Below are 26831 nucleotides of genomic sequence, written 5' to 3'. Positions count from 1 at the left end.
GTCGCCCTCTATGGTTTTGAGTATTGGTCGACTATAAAAGACAATAAACGGCTTGCGGTGATGGACCAGTGGCTCAATATGCTCACATCCGGCATGAGGATAGCCGCGATAGATATGGGGTTGCACCGATCGTGGAAAAATGATGAGAGAGGCGTCTTCGATGGAATTCACTTACCAAGATTGGCCTGAACATCGTAGTCGATGGTAAGCGAGCAAAAGGCCGGTCGAATCAATGGTGGCTTGATACGATGGATGGTGATTTGAGGACCTCACGGCTACATCCAGATTAGGCCTTTGATAAAATAAAATGGCGCAATCGATCACGACGAACCGATCCCGCTTGTAACCGGGTGAAAGGCTAAAGAAAAAGAAAAGTACTTCGAAATATAAAGCGGGAAAAACCCGTATGTGGTTTGAAGCTACTCAAAACCTATTCACAATCCTCGCACTCCAATATTATTAAGAATCTGTAGGACTATATCGATGGTAGGTTTTGCGAAAGCCCCTTTTCAAACAAAAAAATTCCAGCCGAATATATCCAACATTTGCTCGAATCCATGTCACTGGTCAGTGAAGGCTGTATATGATGCTAAAAGTCTTCATACGGAGTATTAACTAGTATCTTTTTGTGTTTTTAGTGTAGTTATTATGATTTGTTCGCTCTGACTGGATTTCAATTTTGCATACGAAAATAGAGTTTGTTTTTGTTTTTTCGCCCTCAGCAAGGGTTTTATTTGATTCTTTTTCGCTGCTCCTTATCCAACAGACTGTACGTAACGTTCTTATAAAAAAAATACGTACAGCTGCTTTTACTTCCTTTCGGAGCACTTTGTATAGGTTTTTCAAGTCTGATTCAGAATTTTGCAAACAATTTCAGATTTTTCCAGGTCAGTTTTAGAATTTTCTATTACAAATACAGACTTTTCCATTTCAAAATCAGAATTTTCCATTTCAAATTCAGATTTTTTTCAATATTATAATACTATAGTTTTTGTACGAACATTTTATCTATCTTAATGCAGTGAGAGAAATCTGAACTGCCAATCATTGTTTGCTTTCATTGCCTGGCGGAAGAAGGGGGTCTGCACCCAATTACTAAAAATTATTGTAATATACTATTATTAACTATATTTGAACAGATATCGGCATGAAGCCTAAGCACCATATAGTGTCAGCTTCTTGATTTTTTTCAGATTTTTCGGTTGGGTAGTTTCTGAGAATGGATCCATTAAAGAAATGATCAATTTTGATCCACCGCACTCCCACCTTACAAACAAATTTCGGAATTAAGGCCGGCTTTCGAGACCTTTCATTTGATACTCCACATGACTATATTTGGTGAAAAAAATTGTAGACCCCCGTTTTGCACGTATTCGACACCAAATTTCGTGTCAATCGATATAACCCTCTCCGAGAAAAATGTGTGTGACAGACATATCGAGAGATCGATCTTAATAAGGTTTTGTTGTATACAAGGCCTTAATTATGGGCTGTGCAGACCTCTCTCGTAGAATCTCTATCCTTATCTAGTGATAAAATGTTGGTATAAAACTTTATAGTAGACCATTGAAAAAATTCTACATTTAAAATGGATAATTCTGATTTGGAAATGGAAATGTCTGAATTTGAAATAGAAAATTCTGAAACTGATTTAGAAAAGTCTGAAATTGTTTGGAAATTGCGAATTTAATTTGAAAAATTCCGAATCAGACTTGTAAAGCCTATATTTCTTACGATGGTTTCTGAACTCACTTTTGCTCACTGTACGTGAAAGAGGAAATTTCTAAGGTGCTTCTACGAACCCACCTTGGTTCTGTATGAAACTTTTCTTTTTATGTGTACTATTCAATGTTCCTATACGAAAACAAATTTGATGCTAGCCCAGGAACTACTCGAGGAATAAATTACGTAGGCCAACAATAATGAGGGTTAAGGTTGATATCCCTTCTAGCGTTTCTTCCAAAGAGGCTGCAAGTCCAGGCCACTATAGCGCCGCAAACTCGCATTGACAGGTGAAAAATGTTCATTTATTTTTGGCGTTAATAATCTAGTTTGTTTTTCTTTAACTTCGACCAAAACTGAAGAATTGAAAAACATGTTCCGCGGTCGACGACTGTTTGGAATCAAATCTTATTCCGCAAGAGTACTCCGGTCAGAAAAATCTTGGTGTAGTTACTCGGCCACAATGACTGACTGGCGGACGTCGAAAGGAACGTTTCGCTTCGAGAAGAGAGTAGATTCGAATTACTTTCCCTCGTTCGTGATCATTATGATGAGAATACAAAATCTTGGATTCCAATCTCGACGAAGGGGCTCATCCCACGACTTTATTGTAATGTCTTTTAGAACTATTGCCTCAGGTCAAACCGATCAAGGCAAAAAGTTAGAGGCTTATGCTCTGTGAACAAGATGACGGTTCTGCTTTCGAGGGAAAAACGGAAGTATTTGATGTTCAGATATGTCGCTAATATAGTTGTAATTTCGTTGAGCGGGATTCAACTGTTTTGATAAGAAACCCAACTGCTGCCATCTGGCAAAGAGCTGTGCCTACTACGTTATCTGAAGCACCGAAGAGCACGCCTATATTTGCATCCTGCTAAGATCCTAGACATTTTACTGGCAGCTGGAGAAATCTCCACTCTTCAATGTTAAAAGTTAGGCCATCCTCAAAGAGGCGTTGAAAAATGCACCCGAGATGTGCTAAATGCTCCGACTCGATGGAAGAGTTGACTAGAATGCATTATTATATATATTAGACTAGAATGCATTATTATACATATTACTTGGCGTGGAGTTTGCTACTAATTTTAGCTGTTGCGGGGACAATTTGGCTCAATAGGTTGTTGTTAACGGGTCAGGATGGTTCAGCCCGAAAAATTTATGAGGGCAATTTCTACAGTGGAAAAAGAAGATGCGGCAGACTATAGGCCAGGACGTCAGACAGCTTTTATGGATATCTAATTGATGGACCTCGTCGCAAAGTTGAGATGTCTAGAGTTCCTTATTGCGGCAGACCTAGACCGTATATGGGTTGTGTAGCAGTTGATGATGATGAAACAATCTAGTGTGTCTTACTGGAGATACCAGTTTATCCCAGTTTCCGCTCAGGCTTTTCATCGAGATGAAGAACGTGCCTTTCACAGATTTCTCTCTGGGCGAATTTAAACTCTTTGATTTCTTACCACTTGGAGAGTACAAACCCTTAGCTTCCATATTCACATTAGGCAACTTCTATAGGCTACCGCACTACTTAAAGGTGGTGCCCGAGGAGTAGGTGCCATGCAGTGCTGTAAATAGTCGAGTCAACTGAATTGAAAATGATTGAATGAAATCAGGTAGGAGGTATCCGTATCCGCTTTTATATGAGAGTTTAATCCACTAGTGTGTCTAATAGTGTCCGGATAGCCAAGTGGTTAGAGCATAAGGCTGTCGTACGGAAGGTCACGATTCAAATCTCGCTGGCGGCAGTGGGATACCAGACGACTCGGCTAAGCTCAGAGTACCTGAGTCAAATCAGGGTAATAATCTCGCGCGAGCGCAGTGCTGACCACATTGCCTTCTATAGGGTACTGTCATCCTGTAGTGTACGGTTACGGTCTTGGATGAAGTGCTCTAACACATACACATCAAGCTTACGGCCGATAGCGGCAAATTAAATCCAGATGAGCAGATCTCTAAGGGGCTCCACAGGGGCAAGGTGAAAAAATGGATTTCCCAGAAGAATGAAATGTAGAGGATGTAGAAGATCCGAATATTAAACGGAAATAAGATCAGGCACGCGAGCAGTGAAGAACCAGTTGAACGTATCCGCAACGAAACTGTATATAGTGAAGCCTTTATCTTTCACTAAGATCATGTGTGGTGACCTGTACTCTGTCGGACTATCAACTAAACCCCTCTCCGTTGTCAGAAAACTAGCCTGGAGACCTTTGACACGTTACTTCGGGTTAGCCCTGCTGCTATTCCGGTCTATGAGCCTTCAAGTCCGGGAATCCCTATGATCAACCAGAGGGGAGAGGTAGAGAAGAGTTGTTAGTTCAATAAACCCTTGTCATCCGGTTCCTCTACTGGTCGAACTTGCTCTTGCTCGTAATAAGAAAAACCCGAACGTAATGTACAACACAACTCTATCTGTCAGCACTCCTCAGCATCTCTCTGATAACGTTGTCTTGGAAGAGTTGCTCTGTGAATTCATGTTGCTGATAAGAGAAAGCTGGTCAACCGAAAACAGGGTCAAAAATCGCAACCGACAACAGCTATGACGATGAAATCCGCACACGGTTGTTGGCAGGCAACAGAGCATATTTCAGTCAGAGTGAAATTATGCGGTGTTTCCAACGATTAATTAATTGAAGTAATAAAAACTTGTTGTTTCTTTTTCGTTGGTGTGGGTATTTATTCTTGCAAATACCGATATTTCGGGAACCACTTGTTCCCTTCATCAGTGCAAACAACTTGTTTGCACTGATGATGATATTTGCAAGAATAAATACCCACACCAACGAAAAAGAAACAACAAGTTTTTATTATCATACTTCAAGCATATTTCAGTTTACAAAAAGTGTTCCGCTCGAAACGTCAAAGCTCTTATTGTACAAGACTATGATCTTACCAAACCGTATGTATTCCTCGGAGAGCTGGGTTCTTTGCAAAAATGCGAACTCATGGTGAAACTATGAGCAGTTATCTATTCACTTATCCGTCGCATCAATATGTCAAGTCTGCTTTGCGCCTGCTCAACAGTGCGTCCTGCAACAAGTGCGCAACATCATCTGTATAACCGATCAGACGTGACTTTTCTGGTATGTCGAGTTTTACTATTAGGTTGCTGCACATGAAATGGCCGATTTGGCAATCAAGTGAAGTTAGTTGCGATTTTGCTGTATCAAACCACCACCAGTTGACGCTGTTGGAGTCAATTCAGTTTTGACGATCATTGTGATAACAGTGAATAGAAAGGAAGAAAGGATGGAAAAGAGCCAAGAACGTATATTTTTTCTTTATGAGTTCAAACCCGGTCATGAACCAGCGGAGGCGAACAAGAACATTAACAGCGCATTTGGAGCTGATACGGCAAGCGAACGAACCACACGGCGGTGGTTCGAAAAATTCCGGTCAGGCGAGGTAAACCTTCAAAGTGAGCCACGTGGACATCCAAGACAATCGATGGACAACGACGAGCTGCGTTTGAAAGTCGAATCCGACACACGTCAGTCAGTGAGAAACATTGCAGAGAAACCAGGTGTACACTATTCGACAGTTTCCCGACACTTGCAACACCTTGGAAAGGTGAAAAAGCTCGACAAATGGGTTCCTCATGTCCTTACAGAGCAAAACATGGCGCTCCGAATGAAAATTTGCAATTCTTTACTCATCCGCAACAGAAGCGATCCCTTTTTACACAGAATAGTGACATGTGATGAAAAGTGCATATTATACGGCAATTGTCGCCGATCAGCACAACGGCTAGATGCTGATGAGCCATCGAAGCATATGCCGAAACCGAGCCTCCATCCGAAGGAGGTAATGGTGACTGTTTGGAGTTATCCACTGTTCTTTTTTGGCACCTGAAAAAACGATAAATGCACAGAAATACTGTGCCCAACTCGAGGAAATGCACCAAAAATTGAGTATTCAACGGTCGAGATTGGTCAACAGAGATGGTGTGATACTCCTTCACCACAATACACGACCCCATGTATCCAGAACAACGGTTCAAAAGTTGAACGAATTGCAGTATGAGACTGAACCTTATTCACCGGACCTTTTCCCAACCGACTACCACTTTTTTAAGCTTTTGCACCATTTTTTGGCGGAAAGACAATTGAGAAACGAAGAGGCTGTCAAAATTGCCTTCGACGAATTTATCAACATCCGACAGTTGGACTTCTACGAAACTGGCATACATGTTCTTGAATCTCGCTGGGAGAAATGGTTTGAATCGACTGGCACCTAATTTAATTAAATAAATAAATTTCAGCTTACAAAAACTGTTCCGCTCGAAACGTCTCATCATAGGGTCAAAGCTCTTACTGTACAAGACTATGATCTTGCCAGTCCTCATGTATTCCTCGGAAACTTGGGTTCTTAGCAAGAAAAATTGCGAACTTTTGGCCGCGTTCGAGAGAAGAATCCTCTAACGAATTTTTGGCCCCCTAAATGAGGATGGACGATTCCGCAGCCTACATAATGACGAAATCTATGAGCGATACCATGACCGTGTCCGGTTGTGGATAAAATCCGGCCCAATACGTTACGGTGGATGGGTTACTTAATCCGTATGGATGAGAATGATCCCACCCGGAAAGTCTATAAGGGCAATATCTATGGTAGAAAAAGAAGACGAGGCAGACCCTGCCTAAGATGGAGCGATGGCGTAGGCTAGGACGCCAGACAGCTTTTAGGGATATTGAATTGGTGAACCTCGGCGCAAAACCGGGATGTCTGGAGTTCTTTATTAAGGCAGGCCTAGACCGTATACCGGTTGTTGCGTCGTTGATGATGATGATGAAATAAATTTTTGTAAGCTTTACAGTAGTTTCAAATTTTAGTACCAAAACGGCCATTTCATTTGCAACAACCTAATAGATAATCGTAAGAAGGGCTCCAGGGATCCGGGATTAGAGTGAATTCCTGTGCTACCACCGACGTGACCTCCATTCTCCTCTAGCTCTCTACGATGTCATAGAGCAGGGAGCAATCTTTCAGATAATTCCTCAATATCCACATGAGATTGCTTGGGTAGGTAGGTAGGTAGGTATCAGTGACCGCTCCGAGGAGCCCTATTAGCGCTTTGGTGCGCCGTTTTGATGCCACAAACGCCTAAGACCGTGACTATTGTTATGGGAGCAGGGAAGCAGAGTCCAGCCGGCTCGGATCTTCAGAGCCAGCCCGTAGCATTCACGAAGGAAAGCAGCTCTCCGACCCTGCAGCTAGAAATCTCTCTGAGGTCCTCAAAGAATGGTTTATCCAGTGTCCGCAGCCTGACTCTAGCCAAAGCTGGGCAATCGCAGAGAAAGTGCATGAGGGTTTCCCTTCTTTCTCCGCAGCTTCGCCAATGCGAGTTGTAGTGCATCAAGCGTGCAATGCCCATCGAGATCGAAGACTGTGTGCCTCAGCTCGATGAACCGCATCCTTGACTTTCGTAACAGCGTCCAAGCGTCCACTGTGGATTTCCTTGTTCTTATTCCGAACTGCCTTCGGGGTAAATACTGACAGCACGTATTGCTTCAGTGAGTTAAAACCAAGTCGGACCCCATTTGCCTCGTTAATTAGGTCCTGCCGGCAGCGAGGTTTGGTTTTGTTTATCGTGCTGCGGAGTTTCATTTTAGCTGATCTCTACTCTGCTATTGTGGGGCATGTCTCCTCCTGGCCGTTTAAACGTTGCGCCAAACGTCGGAGTCGTTGTGTCCGATTGTCCGCCTTGTGTATATATGTATGCACCTTCTATATAAGTTTGCCGGAAGGTTATTTATCAAATATGGATATGCTCCAATGGCCAAAATAGTGTCAATATTTTCCAAAATATTCAACACTCATTCATAGTATACGAAAATTATTTAATATTCAATCTTTTATTTTCAGCTTCAGGACAATGACCGAGACCAAAATACCATCTGGTTTCTTGCCAGGTCAAAGCCTGGCCAAACCTTTGCACTTGCAACGATTGGAATCAAGTTTGGATATGAGACCATTTATGAACTACGCCCAAAGTGTTCTGTCGCAACGTCTCACGAGCAGTGAATCAAGTGATTCTGATTCGGATAATGAAACAGTGAATCCTGGCGATAAATATTACAATGGGATAAAAACGTCGAAAATAGGTTCGCTAGAGCTGATTCCCCCATTATCCTATTTGATTAGATTAAATTTTTCTTTGGTTACTTATTGCAGATCGCCGTAATGATAAACTTCATGCATATAACTTTTCCCAAGTCGATCCTGAACGAAAGTGGCTGCAAGATCTTTTATTGAGCGACACTGATAGCGATTCAAGGATATCAGATGAAGATGAATATATACGGGATATGCTGAAAAATCATGTTAGAGAGCAGAAATTAAGAGAGCTGTATTACAAGGCGGCCAGCGTAAGTGTATTCTCATAAGTGTACGTCAAATATGAAGGTTTTCCTAGTAGCAAAGTTAACAATTTTAAACAATTAGGGAGGTTTTTAGACAAGTAGGTTCTTAGATGTTCGTAGATGTCCATATCGAAATTCGAATAGCTCATGGAAAGTCTAAAATGTAATGGCCAACCTGGAGTTTGTAAAATTTTTTAACGTTCCCAATATTTACCTGATTAAGTAAGATGGAAGGAATAGATCGAAGATTGAATCTCTCGTTTGTTTCTTTGTGAAATGTGAGGCAACAACATTTCGTACTACCGAACGGGAAGACGAAGTCGTGTAATTTTCGTTGCATATAGTTCCTTCGAAATTTATCTTGAATCACTGTGTGAATGAAATTTCAATTTGCCAGTTTGAAATTGATTGCATGGGGCTCCTCCCCTTTGACGAGTAGTGGTGAAGTCAGACGGTTTCATCGATATGGGAAACTGCGCAGTCCCGGTAAGCATTGCTCGGAATTATCTGGGGGTCTTTTATGGATATACTCGTACGATGAGTACCATGATTATCTATGAGGAGGTTGTTCCGCATATTACCTTGATTTGATTCGGATACTCACACAGCTCGATCGACTGATATCTGACATCCTCTCACAATAAAAGTCCCTTGAAGCCTGTTATTGTCGTAACCCCTAAGTCAACCGAAGCTTGGTAATACTGCACATGATTGTTGTGGATGGTGCTTGGTGTTTGGCCAAAGAAGTTTTTTCAGTTAATCGGGGAAGTTTATTAGGTCAGAGGGAATTGAGCATACCGAAACCCAATTCCCTCTGACCTAATAAACTTTCCCAAATAATTGGAATGGAAAAATAAGCCAAGGAGCAAGAAGGCTTTACAGAGAAGGAGGAAATTCAGCCGCATAGGGGCACTGAATCTCATACCTCTCGGGTAGGTAAGTGATATAGGTTTGTCGATGTGGCCTAGATTTTTTCTTCTTATCCCAGTAAAAAACGGATGCCTCCGAATGATCGATCTTCGATGCATCTTCTTATTTTCTTCTGACTTCCTAGGAGAGCAAACTTGGATCTATTGCCATGAATGTTAGACGTGTCTGCTTCCACCAAGCTTATCATAGAGGAATTTTGAAGCATTATTCGCTCAGTAGCTCCATTAAAATCCATTATCATTGGTCCGAAATGAATCTTTAAGGAAGCTTTGTGTTTGGTTCTCGCTGGGATGTGGCAAGCCATAAACAGCTGTGCAATGCCTGTTATTATATAAGATGCTGCCACGTGCTCGCAACAACTTGCAACCACGGTCATCTGCATCATATACAGCAGCAGCCCTTATGCTCGGAATTTCACTTATGCAACTCCCGTCGCGGTGGAGCGTGTGCAAGACTTTTCCGTCTCAATAAAATTTCAAAGACGAAGAGTTGGATCTTCTGTGTATAGTCTTCCTGTCGATACATATATGGTTGCTTGCTATGCTGCAACCAAACTTAGGCGTTATTTCTAACATCATCATCATCATCAATGGCGCAACAACCGGTATCCGGTCTAGGCCTGCCTTAATAAGAAACTCCAGACGTCTCGGTTCGCTGAAATGTGCTTCAGCTTCCTCTAGGTCTTCCCTAAAATTTCGCATTTTTCCTCAACTGTTCTGCGCCATATATTTTAAACGAGGTCGTTTGCCTCTCTAAAATAGCAGACAGAGTCAGCAATGGAACTGTCGCTTTTAATAAAATGTGGTCTATCCACTCTGTCCCCCCTCCTAATCAACACGTATACCGCTACCTTTTCTATATGTGGACGCAGTTCTTCGTTCGATGGTACGATGGAGGCAGGTGTTAATGAAAGCTTGTAATTTTCGAATCACAGTGGCGGTCACTTTCCAACAGAAGAAGAATCTTGGCGGGCAACAATCTCAACTTGATGTTGGTGCAAAGGTATCTACATTTTCAGATTTTATACAAAACAGCGAAAGCGAATCTAGTGCTGTTAATGCTTCGGTACTACCCTCAACTTTCAATAGTCTGTCATTAATGCACGTAGGAACGATGCGAAGACCTGTTACATTGAGGACTTTGGTTCTCTTTGGTGTTTATGTTCAGTCCAACTTTACTTGCCTCCTTCAGATCCAGAGCCACTTGGCCAAGGTCAATGACTTAGTGTGGAAGTTATAGCGTGTAGAAACGTGGTAACTTTTGAAGTGGGAGGATAGAATGTATTCCACCTGCTCCCGTTCCGTTGCGGTCAAATGGATTGTTAATAGCAATACTGGGCAAGCAATACCTAATTTGCATCATCTTTTTGTATCCTGTATACTAGATAATTTTTAAATGCACCACTTCTTAAAAAATACTTCAGAATACTGTACGGAAAAACGTAGAAATATATAGAACTGGTGCAGACAATCCAGCTTACGGACCAGAAAGAGATCCTGATAAATATAAGTGGAGACATGACCAAAAGAAGGTCTTATCAGGAATATATGCACCCAATTAATATCAAGGGCTGGAGAATACGACCTATCCGCGAACTATTCTAGTCTTACGAAGAATATAGCGACGACAGTTAAATGTTTCTTTCATACGAGGTGAGTCGGCCATGTTTGAATGCCAGAAAATAGCATCAGTCAAAGGCTCCGAAAGGTGAATCTAACGGAGGAAGAACCATCTGAATTGCAATGAAACGATAGTATTGACGACAATGTAACAAAGATGTGAACTTACAACAACAGAATTACGGCAAAGGATAAAACCGGTTAGTTAAGGAAACTAAAGGTTTGACCGGTGCTACGATAACCAATACTGACACCGTTTCTTTCTTTCCCAGCGATTGGAACGTTGGACACTGGTAAAGGATTTTTGGGCATCCATGGGAGAGTTGGTGCACATTTCCACATGGAAGTGGGCAACGATGGTTCCTGCGCTTGGTTGACGTATATGGTGAAAGATAAAACCAAACATTCTAGAGTCTTGAGTAGTGCTATTAATAAAACAGTTAATGATGTCGATATGCGATACATTTGCATCTGGCCAATCATTAATACGGCTTGCGAACGTGACGCAGTGACATGACACCCCAAATTTACAATCCTGAAAGAAATAATCAAATTAGCAATCTATCATCTGGCTGCACTGTATTATTGACTTGATTTTAGTTACCGAAAATGACACCTCCGATACGTTCCCTCTGATCATTCTTGCTTTTACTCTCGATAGTATGTTTAAATCGTGTGCGTATGCCCTATTGGTAACTTACAAAGTGAACGAAATATCTCCAGCAAATTCTGCAGCTCATATCTGGTCTTCTGAAAGGATGACAAACACCCGTATTTTCGGAAGGAGATGAAACACATCCAGGGTATTTGCATAGATTTGTTTGGTGCACTAAGCCCATTCCAAGGCTAGTTGTATCAAGAGGCCAAAACTTTATATATATTACACCAGAATAACCTCCGTGAGATTTCCACGGTAGTAGGTAGGATCATGCTTTGTTATAGCCTTGCCTAGCCTGGTGCTAGAATGAACTTAAGGGGTCTTTCCAGTCAATTGCGAGGATGGTGGAAAATCATAAAGACATACCATAATGGAAAACCATACATTTGGAGTTTGCAGAGAAGCAAGAATTCGGGACGACCAGGATGATCATTCGGGTTGACAATCCCTTAAATAGAGAAAGGCGCGAAAAGCGACCGTGCAGATTCGCTTACAGCGAAATGCAGCTACATAAAATATTTGGTCGTTTGAGGCTTGGTATTTTGGGTCGGGTGTTTGAATATTTCAGCCCTCACTGCGTCATGAACAATAAATTCATGTGCCTAAGTATAATAGTGCAATAAGTTCGCATCAGAAGGGATGTGTATATCTCCTGTTCACTTCTTTGCGGAGTATAGGACATCCACAAAGTCTTTATAAGGTTTTGTGTCAAGCAATCATTCTACATCGAATTTAAGGGGGGTCTCTATACACGCAAAAGGGGGTGTACATTTTTTTTCATCGAATATAGTCATGTGGGGTATCAAACTAAAGGTTTCGGTTAGTACTTATCGAAGCCGATGTTCGTTTTGACAGTTGCTGGAAAGGTGGGGAGTGTGGAGGGTCGAAAATGATGGTTTCTTTCCCAGAAACTACCCAACACAAAAATCTGAAGCAAATCAGTTTGGTGGAGATTGCACTATTACTAAGAAAGTTCAAAGTGGTCGCTTCTGTGCAAATTCAAGACTTTGAATGTCAGTATCATGCGAAAGTGGATATTTTCACATAGTATGTGCAGATATTACATACTGGGGAAATATACAAAACCTTCCATACATGAAGCGTCCAGCTTCCGGTTTCTCGACCTTTTTGTTTTTTCATCCCTCTTTAGTGAGACTGCGCTTCAGTTTCATTGTCATCACACTTACCTTACAACACCCCCTGCTTCGCAAGTGGTAAGCTCACAGCAGCGTGACAAACACAAGACGAATACAAACGGTCGGTTTGATAGAGTAGTAAATATAAAATGTACACATCATTTGAAGATTAGGCCAACCTTCCCTAATACTTAGCATCGTCCAGTTATGTGTTAGAGATCAGGCAGGGAACGCTGGAATGCCGGCCGTCGATTGAGTGATCTATTTTCAGAGGCATAATCAAAACTCCAGTGCACAATAACGTCAACTTTAGAATTCTATCAGGACATTCTGTGAGGGAAAAGTGTCGATCGACAGCGGCAGAATTAGAGGCGAGGAACGCTGACCGCTGAACGCTTATAAAGTCCTAATTTGTGAAGAATTCGATAGCGATTGTAAAAATGGATAGTACAGAAAGCCTTGTTTCATCGGCACTGTTATCAGAGTAATTATTGAGTTAACTCCTGGCAAGTCTATATCGTCTTAATTAATTATAATAATAATCGTTGGGGCAACAATCCATATTGGATCAGGGCCTTGAAGTGTGTTAGAGCACTTCATTCAAGACCGTAACGGTACATTACAGGATAGCCTGTAGGAGGCAATGTGGTCAGCATTGGGCTCGCCCGAGATTATTAACCTGATTTGACTGAGGTACTTATTCACAGCTAAGTCGACTGGTAGCCGACGGCAAATCACGATACAAATTCCACTGCCACCAGTGAGATTTGAACCGCAACCTTCCGTACGATAGCCCCGTGCTCTAACCACTCAGCTGTCCAGACACTTAATGAATTGCTACTGTTAAATTCGACGACACCGCTAAATCCGAGCAATACATCTAGTCTCCCTAACTCGGTCTCCGGCGAACTCTCTCAGTTGTAAGTTCGACGCTCGTTAAAAGGCTTAAACGCCCAATCCCGTTCATAAGTACGCATGAACGTTTCTAATTGGTGGTTTTAGGATAAACTAATTTGTCACAGAGCAGAGCCTCGTCTAGACAGTCCTTCGTCCCGCTCAGGATTTCACTCTGTTCAGCGCGTCACTGACTACGAAGCCTTAATGGGCGCTTGGCTGTCAGTCATGATGACTATGTTATGCTTGCGGTTCGGATCAGCCCAAGCCATGGACAAGCTTTCAGTATCGCTTGGAATGCATTGGTGAATCTTGAAAGAACGTACGACTCGGTTATTCCGTGCATATCCGCGAAAACTCCGCATCGATTAAACAGATTGCCTCTGATTCGTCGACGAAGAACACAACAAAATTTCTTTTGTAGTTTGTCTTGCGTGTTTCATGATGCGCTGAGGGTGCCATATATCATAATCCGTTGAGAATGCTCAGAGTCTCCGAGGTACCTCGCCTAGGACGTTAGTAAGGCCGTGGCGCTTCGCTGTTCAACTTTCGGACTCACGTAGTCTGGCAGCATTGCACGCTACAGTGTATTTAACGCACTCTGCATGACCCCTCCTACCACAGATGGAAACGTCCTTGGCGTTAATATCACTAAGTCGTTGGCATACCTCACCACCTTCACCCTGCCCTCTGCAATATCCGTAAAATTACCTCCATCACTATCAATCAGAGCAACACAGAGATGGCGCCACATTTGGACGTCACTTTGTTCACAGCTCTGGTCAAATGGCTACCTCTCAAATCAGATTGAATTATCCAATATGCAAAACATCCCTCCAATCCTATTCTGGTTAGAGTCTCCTTAATGGCTTTGATACTAACGCTGCGAAATGCTCTGTCTATATCCAAGAAGACAGCTGGGGTATATTGCTTGTAGTGTAGCGGCCGCTGAATTGTGCTAATTACCTCGAGTGAAGCATTTTCTGTCGAACTGCGTTTGAAGTAGACGTGCTGGCATTCTGAAAAGGGCGTTTTCTCTATGATCACCCTTAGGTGAATATTCAGGACGCGCTTTAGACTCCTCAAGACGAAAGAAGTGAGGCTGATTAGGCGAAAGTCCTTCGTGGACTCATGGTCGCGTCCGCCCTTGTTCCTTACAAACCACGCTACTTTTGGAGTATGACTGGCATTATGCCGCCTCGGTTCTGACTTATGGTGGTGGGTGCGTACGAAGAAGTAGTCCGTCCAGCAGCCTTTCGACTTTTTAAGAAAAAATGGGCTCATATGTTCCTTGGCCAGCACCTTGCTTTCTGTTCTTCTGGTGGAGCTGATCGGTGGTAGGCTATGTAAACCAAAGAGAAATACACATTCTCCCTCCCACTGTAGGTTGCTGGAACCTAGATCCGGGCACAGAAAGTGTGTAGGTTTTCCTGGTGAGGATACATGCTCTAGGTTTGTCCCAATTAATATCCCTTGTGCTGTGAAATAAATTGTAATATTTATTTTGAAGCACTTTGATGGTTCGGCCTTTTCCGATTTAGGACTCTTGTATGCGACTTCGATGTCTTCCTCCCGGCGGAACGCAAACAGATTAACTGAGGCACACCTTGAGTGTTGCAGTTTTATCTGCGCTACCATTGGCATGATGGTCATTCGTTAAGTTGTCATCATTTCTCATAAAGAGCTAAGTAAACTAGCACACCAGATGCTAGTAGACAAATTAACTAGAAATGGAACGTGGTAGAGGTTTAACAACACAAGGGAAAGGAGATTTTCCTTTTGCTAATTTTCAGTAACAAATATTACAAAAGTGATTTTCTAAACATGATCTTTAAATTATCTTCCTAGAATGCACAATATGGTTACTATGGCGCCGGAGTGTTATCTAACGAAGATATGTTCCCCGAACATCAACGCTCTATCGTTGGTACTAAAAAGAAACGAAAGGAACGTGAGAAAAAAACGGAAAAAGAGAAAACGCGTAAACCTAAAAAGCAGGGATCAATGAAGTCCAGAAAGGGGGATGAATTCGGTGACTTAGACTCCGACTTGAAAGATTTAGACTGGGACGATTCCATTTTGAATATGCGTGACGATCAGGATGACGATATGGAAACAAATAGTCCTCTAAGTGGGACAGCAAGAAAATCTCGCAAAAAATCTCTGCTAGCCAAAACACCGGAAGTCATGGCAGCGAGAAGACGTAAGGTTTGGCAATTAATGGCGAAGAAAGAGTTAGGCAAAGTACAACGAGCCAAGGCTAACAATCACAAAGAAATGTTGCAAAGTTGCAAACGAGTTAGTACAATGTGTATGAAGGTAAGGCTGATTTTTAATCTGGATTGTTCGAAGCATTGCTATTCCCTTTTATTCGAATAGATTATAAGGCAACGTGCTATGCAGTCACAGAAAATTATGAAGGAGACTGTATGGCGGGCAAAGCGTTTAACCAGAGAAATGCAAGGCTATTGGAAACGTTACGATCGTGTTGAACGCGAGACTCGTCGTCGAATGGAAAAAGAGGCAGAGGAGCAGCGCAAATTAGATGTTGAACTGATTGAAGCAAAACGGCAACAGCGAAAATTGAATTTCTTGATAACACAAACGGAACTGTACGCCCATTTCATGTCACGAAAGCTGGGACATGGTTCTGAAGAGGAGCAACTTAGGATTTTGAATCAATTAGACGAAGAGATCAATCCGAGATTAGCAGCTATCGATGACTATAACAGGTGAGTAGGCTTCGGATCATGGTTGGACTTTACTGAAGCATTGCATCTAGTATTATTTACTAACTCTTCTTCCTAATTCACAGTGAGCTAATGAAGCGGAAAGCACAGAAAAATGCTAGTGATGCATTCAATACAGAAAGAGCTCGAACGCAAGAGTTTGATCTCGTGGGAGAAGTAAATCCTGTCATTCCTTCAATAGACGTGGATGGAACGCCAGCTCTCCCACAACCTGAATTATTCAAAGGTGTTCTGAAAGGATATCAAATGAAAGGTGTTACATGGCTAGCTAATCTCTATGACCAAGGAATCAGCGGAATTTTAGCCGATGAAATGGGTCTAGGCAAGACAGTACAGTCGATAGCATTTCTCTGTCATATTGCAGAGCGGTACGGGGTTTGGGGTCCGTTTCTGATTATATCACCAGCTTCTACACTACACAATTGGCAACAAGAAATGCAGAGGTTCGTGCCAGATTTCAATGTGGTTCCTTACTGGGGTTCTCCCAACGAACGAAAAATACTTCGACAGTTTTGGGAACAAAAGGACTTGCACACCAAAGATGCTAGCTTTCATGTTGTGATCACCAGCTATCAGCTAGTTGTCTCTGATTACAAATACTTCAATCGTATAAAATGGCAGTATATGGTTTTGGATGAAGCCCAAGCTATAAAGAGCAGTTCGTCGGTGCGGTGGAAACTTTTGCTGGGGTTCAATTGTCGGAATAGGTTGCTACTGTCTGGAACGCCCATTCAGAACAGTATGGCTGAGCTTTGGGCTCTACTGCATTTCATCATGCCCACCCTTTTCGACTCTCATGAAGAATTCAACGAGTGGTTTTCAAAAGACATTGAAAGTCATGCTGAAAACAAGACCGGGATCGATGAGAAACAAATATCTCGACTTCATATGATTTTGAAGCCTTTTATGCTTCGTCGTATTAAAAAAGATGTTGAAAACGAACTATCAGATAAGATTGAAATTATGGTTTACTGTCCGCTAACAACACGACAAAAACTTCTATACATTGCCCTCAAGAAGAAGATTCGAATAGAAGATTTATTGCATTTTACAGTCGGCGGTGGTGATGGTCATGGAGTGGATAAAAATTTCACATCAAATCTTATGAATTTGGTTATGCAATTTCGGAAAGTATGCAACCATCCAGAGCTTTTCGAGCGGCGTGACGCAAAGAGTCCGTTCGTGATGAAATGCGAGGAATATCAAATAGCACGATTGATTTATGATGAGGGGATTTTAAGTAATGCTCTGCCGAGTAAGACACATTTATTGTATAATAGATTTAGTATTTTCAAAATGGAGTATACGCATCGCTCCGTTTTTCCACGAACAAAGACTGATAGATCAGAAGATTATGCTAGATACATTGATTTAAATGTAGACCGAGGATTTTCGTTTATGCGGTTTTTGAATATTAGTCCGGACGAGATGGAAAAGCTAACACTTGGAGGGTTGATTTATTTGTAAGTAAATCTCAACATATTTTGGAATAATCTCACTAAACTGCTCTATACATTCTTACAGCATTCGAAGTTGTCTGCGAATGAAGGAAATATTGCGGCGACTAGCCTATAGACGGGAATATTGGCGCGGGGAAAACTATGGGTTAGCGTACATGTTTTTGGAGCCTATGGCTGAACAAAATTCAAATAAGATATTCTTGGATTTGGGGAGCGTTCTTAATACTTTGCTGTTTACTGCGAATGTAAGTTATAAAAATTTAAAATCGGTTCTGGTCAGACGATTGATAACTGCCCTCTAATTACAGGTGACGGTAGATAGTTCTGTGTACACATTTGGGGATTATCAAGTTTCTAACATGCAAGAAACGATTGAACATCGTTTTATTCGTAGTAAGAATCGCAATGACATTGACAGTAAGCCGCTAATTGAAACTTTAGATATTCAAATTAAAGATGAAAATGGATCAGATGACATCAAGGTATTTATTAAGAGCCTTTGTTTGGCTCTATATTTAATTCTAAAATCTCGTTCCAGCCTCTACCTTCGCCTACACGTGGTCGAGGAGCTATCAAAACTGAAAAAGCATCACCAGCTTCATTATCGACAACTGCAGCATTGGTTCCCGAATTTCCCCACATCCCAAGACCACCAAAAAGATGTATATGCCAGCCATTAAACATGCCACGCTTCCTTTACGGTCTTGGTCCAAAGGCACAGGCAAACGGTCGGAAATTCTAGTTAGTATCCAACTCCTTGCATTGAATTGAACTAAAAACGACTAACTTAAATGTCCTTGTAACAGTGTTGAAAGTCGCGCCGCAGCTTGGAATCGAATTCGCCATGAAATGTGTGAGAATGCTGAGGGTCACAGTATAATTTACGGCGGTTTAGAAAAGTCAAAAACACATAAGGGTTGGTCGTATATTACGATACCTGATAAGCAAACATTAGTTTCGGATGCCGGTAAATTATCGGTACTGGACAATTTGTTGACTCGATTAAAGGCACAAGGTCATCGAGTTTTAATTTATTCACAAATGACGAAGATGATCGATTTGTTAGAGGTAAGTGAAAGTATTTTTATAGCTCTTAGCATCCAATGACGAGTCATTAAAATTTTGACTTGAAACCGAATTGGTATGATTTTCCAATAAAAGCGAGTGATTTTTCAAATTGACTTGAAAAATCGATAGAAGAAAACAGAATGAACGAATGCGGTAAACTAGAAGCTACTTATCTAGCCGATAAAAATATTTGATGCCGTGCAGCGACCGAAAAAGGCTAGGTTGAATTTTTGATAGATAGAGAGCATTGCACACACTGCGGTCTCAAAGTCGTGTCGAGTCTTCAGGGCGGAATTGGAAAGGGCTAGGACGTGGCTAACATGATCCGCACTACAAATCACCATACATCGGGGGGCAACCGCTCACAAGACGCTGTTCCAGTTCGCTGCGGATATTAAAGCTGATCTAGTGCTAATCAGGGAATGATATCAGAACAAGGATCCAGCTTCATGAGGTCTCCTGTTTGGGCGCAATGTCGAGGGGATTGGCTTGTTTGGATTCATTACTTGGAGATAACGTTTTTTAGTGTGTTTCTAATATCGAATAAGACGATGGAGGCTTTTGAGCACAGGTTCCCAAAGGGAAATATATTTTAGAAATGTCGGCAGAAACGGCGCTTGTTTAAAACCAGGGCTCCAGGCTGATGCTATGGGGCCCAGGCTCTTCGAAGCAAGCATTCCCGACGTAACCATTGCGTCTGAATCACTGCCGTTGCTGGTGGGGTGGCGAATTCTCAAATGGCAAGCGACCATGAATATACTGCGGTCGAAGTGGTTAACGCTACCTCTCGGTGTACACCAGTCGGGCACTCTGTCTGTGCGTGGAATGTCGAAAAGGTGAATATCGGGAGATTTGTCGAAGCTCTTGGAAAAGATAGAGCCGGTCTGGACGGTGGTGGTTTGATTAATCACCAATTTATTATTTTTTTAAAACAATTATTGACCACGATGTTCCGGAGCAAGTGCAAAAGCCCAGCGGTGGAAAGGGCTGACTTTGTAACGAGCACAGGGTCGCTGGAAAGTCTCAAATTCTCTCCGTATACTAACTTGGTGGAGCTAGCGACAAACTCCTCACGAATGGCTGTACGTAGCTCAAGTAAAATGAAATGTATGGCCTAGGTCTTTTTCAGAGGACTCGCAGAGTACTTTGGAGGTTGAGCCGAAGGGGGAAACTCCCGAAATTTGTATTGGCAGTTGTCCCTGAGGACAACTCGGCGATTGTCGAAAAAATCGATCTTTTCAGGGATTTTAACCTCTGAAACGCGTCACAAAGGGTCTACAACTACATTGTCTTTGTTGGACACGCGTTGGATATCCGAAGTAAACTAGCTTATAGAGTTTAAATTCCGGAGTTGGCGAGGGGACGCTTTGTTGGGCTTCTGCTTAAAATCGAAGGTAAAAGGCCTGTGGTCCCTAAACACGGTGAACGGCTTGTCTCCTAAGGAGTAGCGGAAGTATTTTATTGCCATGCACACGGCTAATAGCTCACGATCATAGATGCTCTTGTTCTGTTGAACTGTATTCAATTTCTTAGAAAAGAAACTTAACGGCTGCCAGATTTCATCTTTTAGTGAAGGCAGCACCTACTGCGATGTCTGAGGCATCGACGAAAACGACTAGGGGTGCATCTGATTGAGGGAATACCAGGAGTGTAGCGTCCACCAGCTGTTGTTTGGCTAGTTCAAACCGCTGGACTTCCTCTGTAGACCACGCAATCACGCCTGAGTCTTTGGTCTTGTGTCCAGACAAGTCGGCATTGAGGATCGCTTGATGTTGTGCGGCTTGGGCAAAAAACGACGTACTCTTCTTTGCTTTGTCGCAAAGATGCGGTAATAGCAGCAAAGACTTATTGAGGCCCCCGACGCGCGACTACTCGATCGACTTTTTGGGGGCGCAAACGATGTCGGGCCTTACCTCCCGAACGCAAAGCTCTCAATGTAGCCGCTAGCTTAGAGACGGTAATTGCGAGGGATGCGGAAATTTGGCCGGTGGGTTCCGGCGACATTTCATTGGACAGGCCAAGATGGCTTGGGTACTCTCCGGGAAACTCAACCCAGAATTTATCCTCGCTCAACTGCTTCATCTCACGCAGCAGTTGGCTCGGGAAGCGGTCGCCTAAGATGAGCTCCGCCGGCAAGTGATTCAGCTTTGCTGAACGTCGGCGACGAATCCAATCGACTCCTTTTCCAGGCCGACGAGCGTGTGAATAATTGGCGTGGCATCAGCAGTGATGCCTGCGAGCGCGTACTATGCCTCCAGTTGTCGGAACCAGACGTCTGGGTTACGTTGCCAAAAAGGTGGCACTCGTACCGCCACTGCGGCCACGGGGGTGCGTACATACCGGACACGTTTGCAGCGCTGTTATCAAACAACACCTGCAAACCTATATGGATTACTTAAAAAAAACGAAGAGTAGTCCAATTTCCTCAAAAATTTAATCCCGACCTAAGCGGAACCACTCGAACCCCAACGAAACGGCAGACGAAACCACAAGCACCAGCGAAGCGCCAGAGGCGACAGCCTAACTTTGTCCCTCCTTTTTGTAAAAAAAACTTTGTGCTGTCCCCTGCGGCTTAACGTTTTTTACTTTTACGAAAAGAATAAAAATTTAACTAATTGAATAATAAGAATAAAAGTAAATATAAAATCTGCGGGCGGGTCACTTAATCCGTATGGATGAGGATGATCCCACCCGGAAAGTCTATAAGGGCAATATCTATGGTAGGAAAAGAAGACGAGGCAGACCCTGCCTAAGATGGAGCGATGGCGTGGGCCAGGACGCCAGACAGCTTTTAGGGATATCGAATTGGTGGACCTCGGCGCAAAACCGGGATGTCTGGAGTTCCTTATTAAGGCAGGCCTAGACCGGATACCGGTTGTTGCGCCGTTGATGATGATGATAAAATCTGCTACTTGACTGCAGGCTTCTGCGGAATGGGCGCAATCTGATGTCGTGATTTTGAATTGTTTAATATTCTCCCGAAATTCCAGTTTCAGACGATTTTTCCTGGGGATGCTGTCTGTCACATGAACACGACAGCACTGTCGATGTTGTTGATGGTTGATGGCTCACAGGCTGAAAAGCTTGTGTCCACTAAGGTTGATAGAGATTTTGAGTAGGCTCGTACGTTGATGAGGATCGATTCTAAGCTTGCGTAGACTGGGGTTGGGTGAACATACGGTCGAGCAACGCGCTGAGGTAGAGTAAAAATTCTCTCCAAGTGAGAAAATTATGAAAATTTCCAATGTCACACAGCAGCTGCTGTAAACAGAACAAAACAAAATAGTTCAACGCGCGATGACACGGAGCAATACCAGCGCAATCGCACTGATGGGTTGATTTTCTTGCGGCTCCTATTTACTAATTTTCACTCTGATTGTCGGGTTAATTCGGAGGAGTATTGCTGATCATATTAGAGGTCATCGGCTTTTCTTTGTAGATTGAATTGAGGACCTACATCAGGTTTCCGCTGTGTGTGTGCGAATCAGGAGCGATGAAGCGAATGGACCTGCTTTCTGCATGCCGGGGACGACGACCCACTCGCACCTGGCTTTTATCTGCTGACTGGAACTCAAAATACTGCTGCATGATCTGCCTGGTCAGCTCTCGACTTTCAATCGAATTTGCACTACTTCGTTCGATTGTGGAAAACTTGGCTCTGGTGCAGTAGTTCCACGTTAATCTGGTTCATATCTCGGGGTCACCAATTTGGTTAATCACCAATTTATTAAGAGGTTAGATATTGTCTTCTATTTGTAGTTAACTCTAAAATTGATAGACCAGTAGCTCACTACAAACTACAATTTTATTTTATTATGTATATATATATTTCGGGAGCAACTTACTCCCTTCATCAGTACAAAGCTTTGTATAAAAGCTGCATGCTCCAATCAAGGACGATAACCCATGAGGAACACCATAACATGTAGAAAGAACACTTCAACACTGTTTTTGACCTTATAACATCTGGTGAAATTCCACTTCTTGTTGATAAAATAGTACAGATTGCACATTCAAATCTTAGCAAACAGTGCCCACAAACGGAACAGCGTAATTTTTTTTGAGCATGTGATTGACCGCAGCAATTGAAAAGAAACTTTTTTTTTGGGTTTCTGGTCCACGGACCCCGCTGTTCTGGGTTAGAAGACGACTTGTGGGTTCATACTGGACAGAGGCAATTCATCCGACGGTGCCGGTGGTGGGAGGAGCGTGACCCTCCTTCCAGCTCTTGCATTTTCTGAAGGGTATCTGAGTGGTAGAATGAGATGGCCGTTGAGATTCTGAAAAAGGGCACCCGTTGTATATGCGATAATTGCAGTGATATTTTCGTGTCCTCTGCCGTTGAAAAGGTAACAGTTAACCCTGGGACATATTGAAGAACACCTTCGTTCCATATCACATACCCTTCATTGACTTCGAAAACGACAGCGTGAACAAGGGGTGCACCACCCGACCATGTATGCTGGTAAACTTTATGTACCAGAAGGTCTGTTCCCGATGCAGACCTGGGCCCTTCCAGTTCTTCGAGCTGTTTATGACTTGTCGAACCTACTCTTCGGTAACATTCGCAACGTGGCATGGCGGGTGGTTTCGGTGGTAATCCACTCAGCATGTTGGGTAATCGCCAAAGTTCACTCCAATATTCTTTCGCTTCCGTTACGGAAAACTGCACTGTTTAGACGCTCTGTGGGAATGCGTTAAGTGGTCTAAAAAGGCTCCGCTGGAGTGACTCGCCATAATGTCGCAACCGACTGCATACCATCGAAAGTTTCTGCTTTAGTGGGTCCAGAGTTTCAACTACGGGTGTCTTATTTGGAATGGCATAGTTCCGGTAAATCCTCTGCATTTTATTTTTCACCCGTCTGCTGGTATTGACAATGCTACCGTATTGAGTTACGCTGACGTTCCAGTTGGATTTTCCATGGTGGATCTCTTCGGTCGCTCAAACCAATAACACGAAAGCGATCCTTCTGATTGTGCTATATGACAGCCACAACTGCACCATAATACACAAGTGACTGTAGTTGCAGCAGCGGCATACTGAAACTGTTGCATGTAGTGCGGCATGGCGATATTGATGCCACCGCCTCTGCCCCCTTTTGATCACCAGTTTCCGCCATGACCTCAAGTCGAACACGCTCCCTGATAGCGGCCGGGATTGTGTCGCTGTGGATAAAGCGGTACTGGTTTGCGGCTCGCTGCACAGTTACGTGCGCGAATTGTGGGAAACGCTCGACAAATTTCTGGTGCAACGAAGGGCAGTAAGATGTTGTACCTGCCCTAATCGTTATTTCGTAATAGGAGCGGATGATGAAGAGGTTCATTTCCTTAGTCCACTTCATCCGCTGCAATGTTCCTGGTCATCGTGGCGCCTAGATATCGAACCGCCCCACGATTAGCAGTTTCGACACCGTCAGATTTCGGCCGGTTATCCGGACCTCAACTTCCTCAATTTCCTCATTTTTGGGTTTGCATTTTATATCTAACTGGCAGGTGTGGTGATAGCTTCTCAGTGAGTAATCTGCAAGACTGCTAAGCTCCTGCTCTTTCATCACCTAGCCCCTGCGCTGTGGTAGGGTAGTCATTCGGAATGAAGCCAGCGACGGACCAGGCGCATGGTTCCGTCAGCTCGGCTGCTCTAATTCAAAACGGACCAGATGTGCGTGTATTTCTGTTGCATTTGCTTCCGGTAGGAAAGGCTTTCGCCAGACCAAGGAGCTTCGCTCGAGAACATCGTAAAGTAGCTGCAGCGGTCTCTCGGAAGTGCCCGCCTTAATTAGAATGTGCGTGCAGAAGTCAAGACCTCTGGGCACGTCAGCCATGTTTTTCATGTGGTTAATGGGTAGTGGTGGCTTCAGCTTATGCGCGGCGTCCTTGAGCAGACGCAACAATTTGGGGATATTACTGCTCGACTATTGACTTCAGGGACGCTGGGGAGTTTCAGGTTCTTCCCGTATGCTAGTTCCGTCTGGTTTACAGTTAGTTCTTCGCAATTGGCTGTCCGGAGACCAATTGGGACGAGTGGCAGAACTTGTGACCAAGAAAGGTCATTATAGAGGCTTTCAAGGTTCTATGTCATATTTCAAGAAATGGACTGCAGGTGATACGTGGTTGTTGTCGTTGAAGCTGAGTAGTTTCCCGAACTCCAGGAAGAGGGAGGACAGGAAACTGTACCCTCTAGTCGGTGATTATAATTGCTGAAACGGCGACAGAGGGCCTCAGCACAAGATGGTTCAAAAATTCCTTTCAAAGGAATCGCCTCAAGCCATCTCGTGACCCTTTCGATGATTGCATATATTTTGTAGTTTAGCACTGCTGTTATGTGGTCCACTGGGTACCCTAAGAATTAATATCCAAGTTCATGGACGGCCAGAAATATTTTGTGGTCCATAACCGATTTGCTGTTTGGACGTCTGGGTGTGCCTGCACCACAGACAGACCGACCTGATGCCGAGAAAGATGCCTTCTGGCAACTTCTCGGTGAAAAGACTTGTCACGTGCCTGCTGATGATTACATAATCATTGCCGGCGACCTTAATGGTCATGTGGGTGAAAAGGCAGACGGTAACAGGTGCCATGGGGGAAAGGGGTTCGGAGCGCGCAATGAAGGTGGCGAACGTATAATCGATTTTGCGGACACCCATGACCTTGTACTTATGAATACATGATTCATCAAACGATTGTCTCATCTTCCCACATTTTATAGTGGGAACAATAAAACGCAAATCGACTATATTCTCATAAGACGCCAACATTTTACCACTGTCACTGATTGCAAAGTCGTTCCCTATGAGACCATCGCACCTCAACATCGGCCGTTGATTGCTGTCCTGCGAATTAAGCCACCGATAAAACGGCGTGAGGAACGCACTGGCCCGCCGCGCATTAAATGGTGGCGATTTGGTGAGAAGAAAGAAGAAACGGTCTCACTCATACGATTGCCAACCATTACGAATGTGGAAGAATCATGGAACCGAATGAAAGACACGATCCACAAAGCGGCCTCTGCAACCCTCGGGGTCACCAAGCCGGGTAAGCGGTACATCAACCGAGATACTTGGCTTTGGAATGATGATGTTAAAATGAAGGTCCGTGAAAAGAAACGTCTCTACCACAAATTTCTCGACGATAAAACGCTTGCTAATTGGCAAATTTATAAGAATGCCAACCGGGAAGCAAAGAAAGCGGTCGCTGTCACCCAAGCGAACCATTTCAAAAATCTTTACGATAAACTGGACACTCGGGATGGCGAGAGAGATCTGTATCGACTTGCTAAAAGCCGTGATGAACGCACACAGGATATCGAACACTTCTGTTGTGTTAATGACAAGAACGGTACTTTGCTTACCAACCGTCGAGCCGCAACGGATAGATGGCGAGAATACTTCGAGCAGATTTCAACTGAAGAATTTGCTCATCCTCCACTTCCACAATCATTGCCGACATTTGGAGCAGTTCCACCAGTCAGCGCAACTGAAGTCGAGGAGGCAATAAAACAAGTGAAATCGGGGAAAGCAACAGGACCTGACGACATCGCATCTGAGCTCTGGAAAGCGAAGAGCTGGGACCCAACACTGGCTCAGTGAATTCTTTAACCGGGTTATTGAGGAAGGAAGAACACCATCTGACTGACAAGAAAGTACCACTGTCCCAATATGGAAAAAGAAAGGTAGCCCAGCAGAATGTTCAAATTATCGTCCGATCCGGTTACTTTCCCATAGCATGAAGATTTTTGAACGCATTCTTGACAACCGTATTCGCGAAATCGTTGAAATAACCGTGAATCAAGCCGGATTTGTCAAGAACTGCGGAACTACTGACGCAATACACGCTGCGCGATTACTCATGGAGAAACACCGTGAGAAGCATCGCCCTCTTTACATTGCCTTTCTGGATCTAGAGAAAGCGTTTGACCGTGTACCACACGAACTCATCTGGTATGCTTTACGACAACACTTCGTGCCAGAAGAACTCGTGCGTTGGGTTCAATTGCTCTACCACGATCCGAAAAGTAAAGTTCGAAGTATGGCGGGTGTATCAAAACCGCTTCGTGTCTCTGTTGGAGTTCATCAAGGAAGTGCCCTCTCACCACTCCTCTTTGTCCTTGTTATGGACACCGTCACACGGGATATCCAACGTCCAGCGCCCTACACACTGCTTTATGCAGATGATGTTTTCCTAGCATCTGATAGCAAAAATGATCTCGAGCAACTTGTTCAAAAATGGAATGATCGC

The 26831-nt window shown here is 43.4% G+C and overlaps 1 protein-coding gene across 1 annotated transcript in view; it reads left to right on the top strand.

The window, feature by feature from the left end:
• Positions 1 to 26831, top strand: part of LOC119658951 (chromatin-remodeling ATPase INO80) — a 193031-nt gene that overhangs the window by 3790 nt on the left and 162410 nt on the right. The window contains exons 2-10 of the mRNA XM_038066824.1: positions 7585 to 7823; positions 7894 to 8087; positions 15167 to 15637; positions 15698 to 16050; positions 16134 to 17531; positions 17593 to 17773; positions 17837 to 18010; positions 18067 to 18269; positions 18335 to 18596. Coding sequence (XP_037922752.1) covers positions 7595 to 7823; positions 7894 to 8087; positions 15167 to 15637; positions 15698 to 16050; positions 16134 to 17531; positions 17593 to 17773; positions 17837 to 18010; positions 18067 to 18269; positions 18335 to 18596 — 3465 coding nt within the window. The 5' untranslated portion in view covers positions 7585 to 7594. The remainder of the gene's footprint in view (positions 1 to 7584; positions 7824 to 7893; positions 8088 to 15166; positions 15638 to 15697; positions 16051 to 16133; positions 17532 to 17592; positions 17774 to 17836; positions 18011 to 18066; positions 18270 to 18334; positions 18597 to 26831) is intronic.

The sequence above is a fragment of the Hermetia illucens genome, chromosome 6 (genome assembly GCF_905115235.1).
Source record: "Hermetia illucens chromosome 6, iHerIll2.2.curated.20191125, whole genome shotgun sequence".
NCBI classification, from domain to species: domain Eukaryota; kingdom Metazoa; phylum Arthropoda; class Insecta; order Diptera; family Stratiomyidae; genus Hermetia; species Hermetia illucens.
The sequence above is the reverse complement of the archived record's forward strand: the minus strand, read 5'-3'. Positions and strand labels throughout refer to the sequence as shown.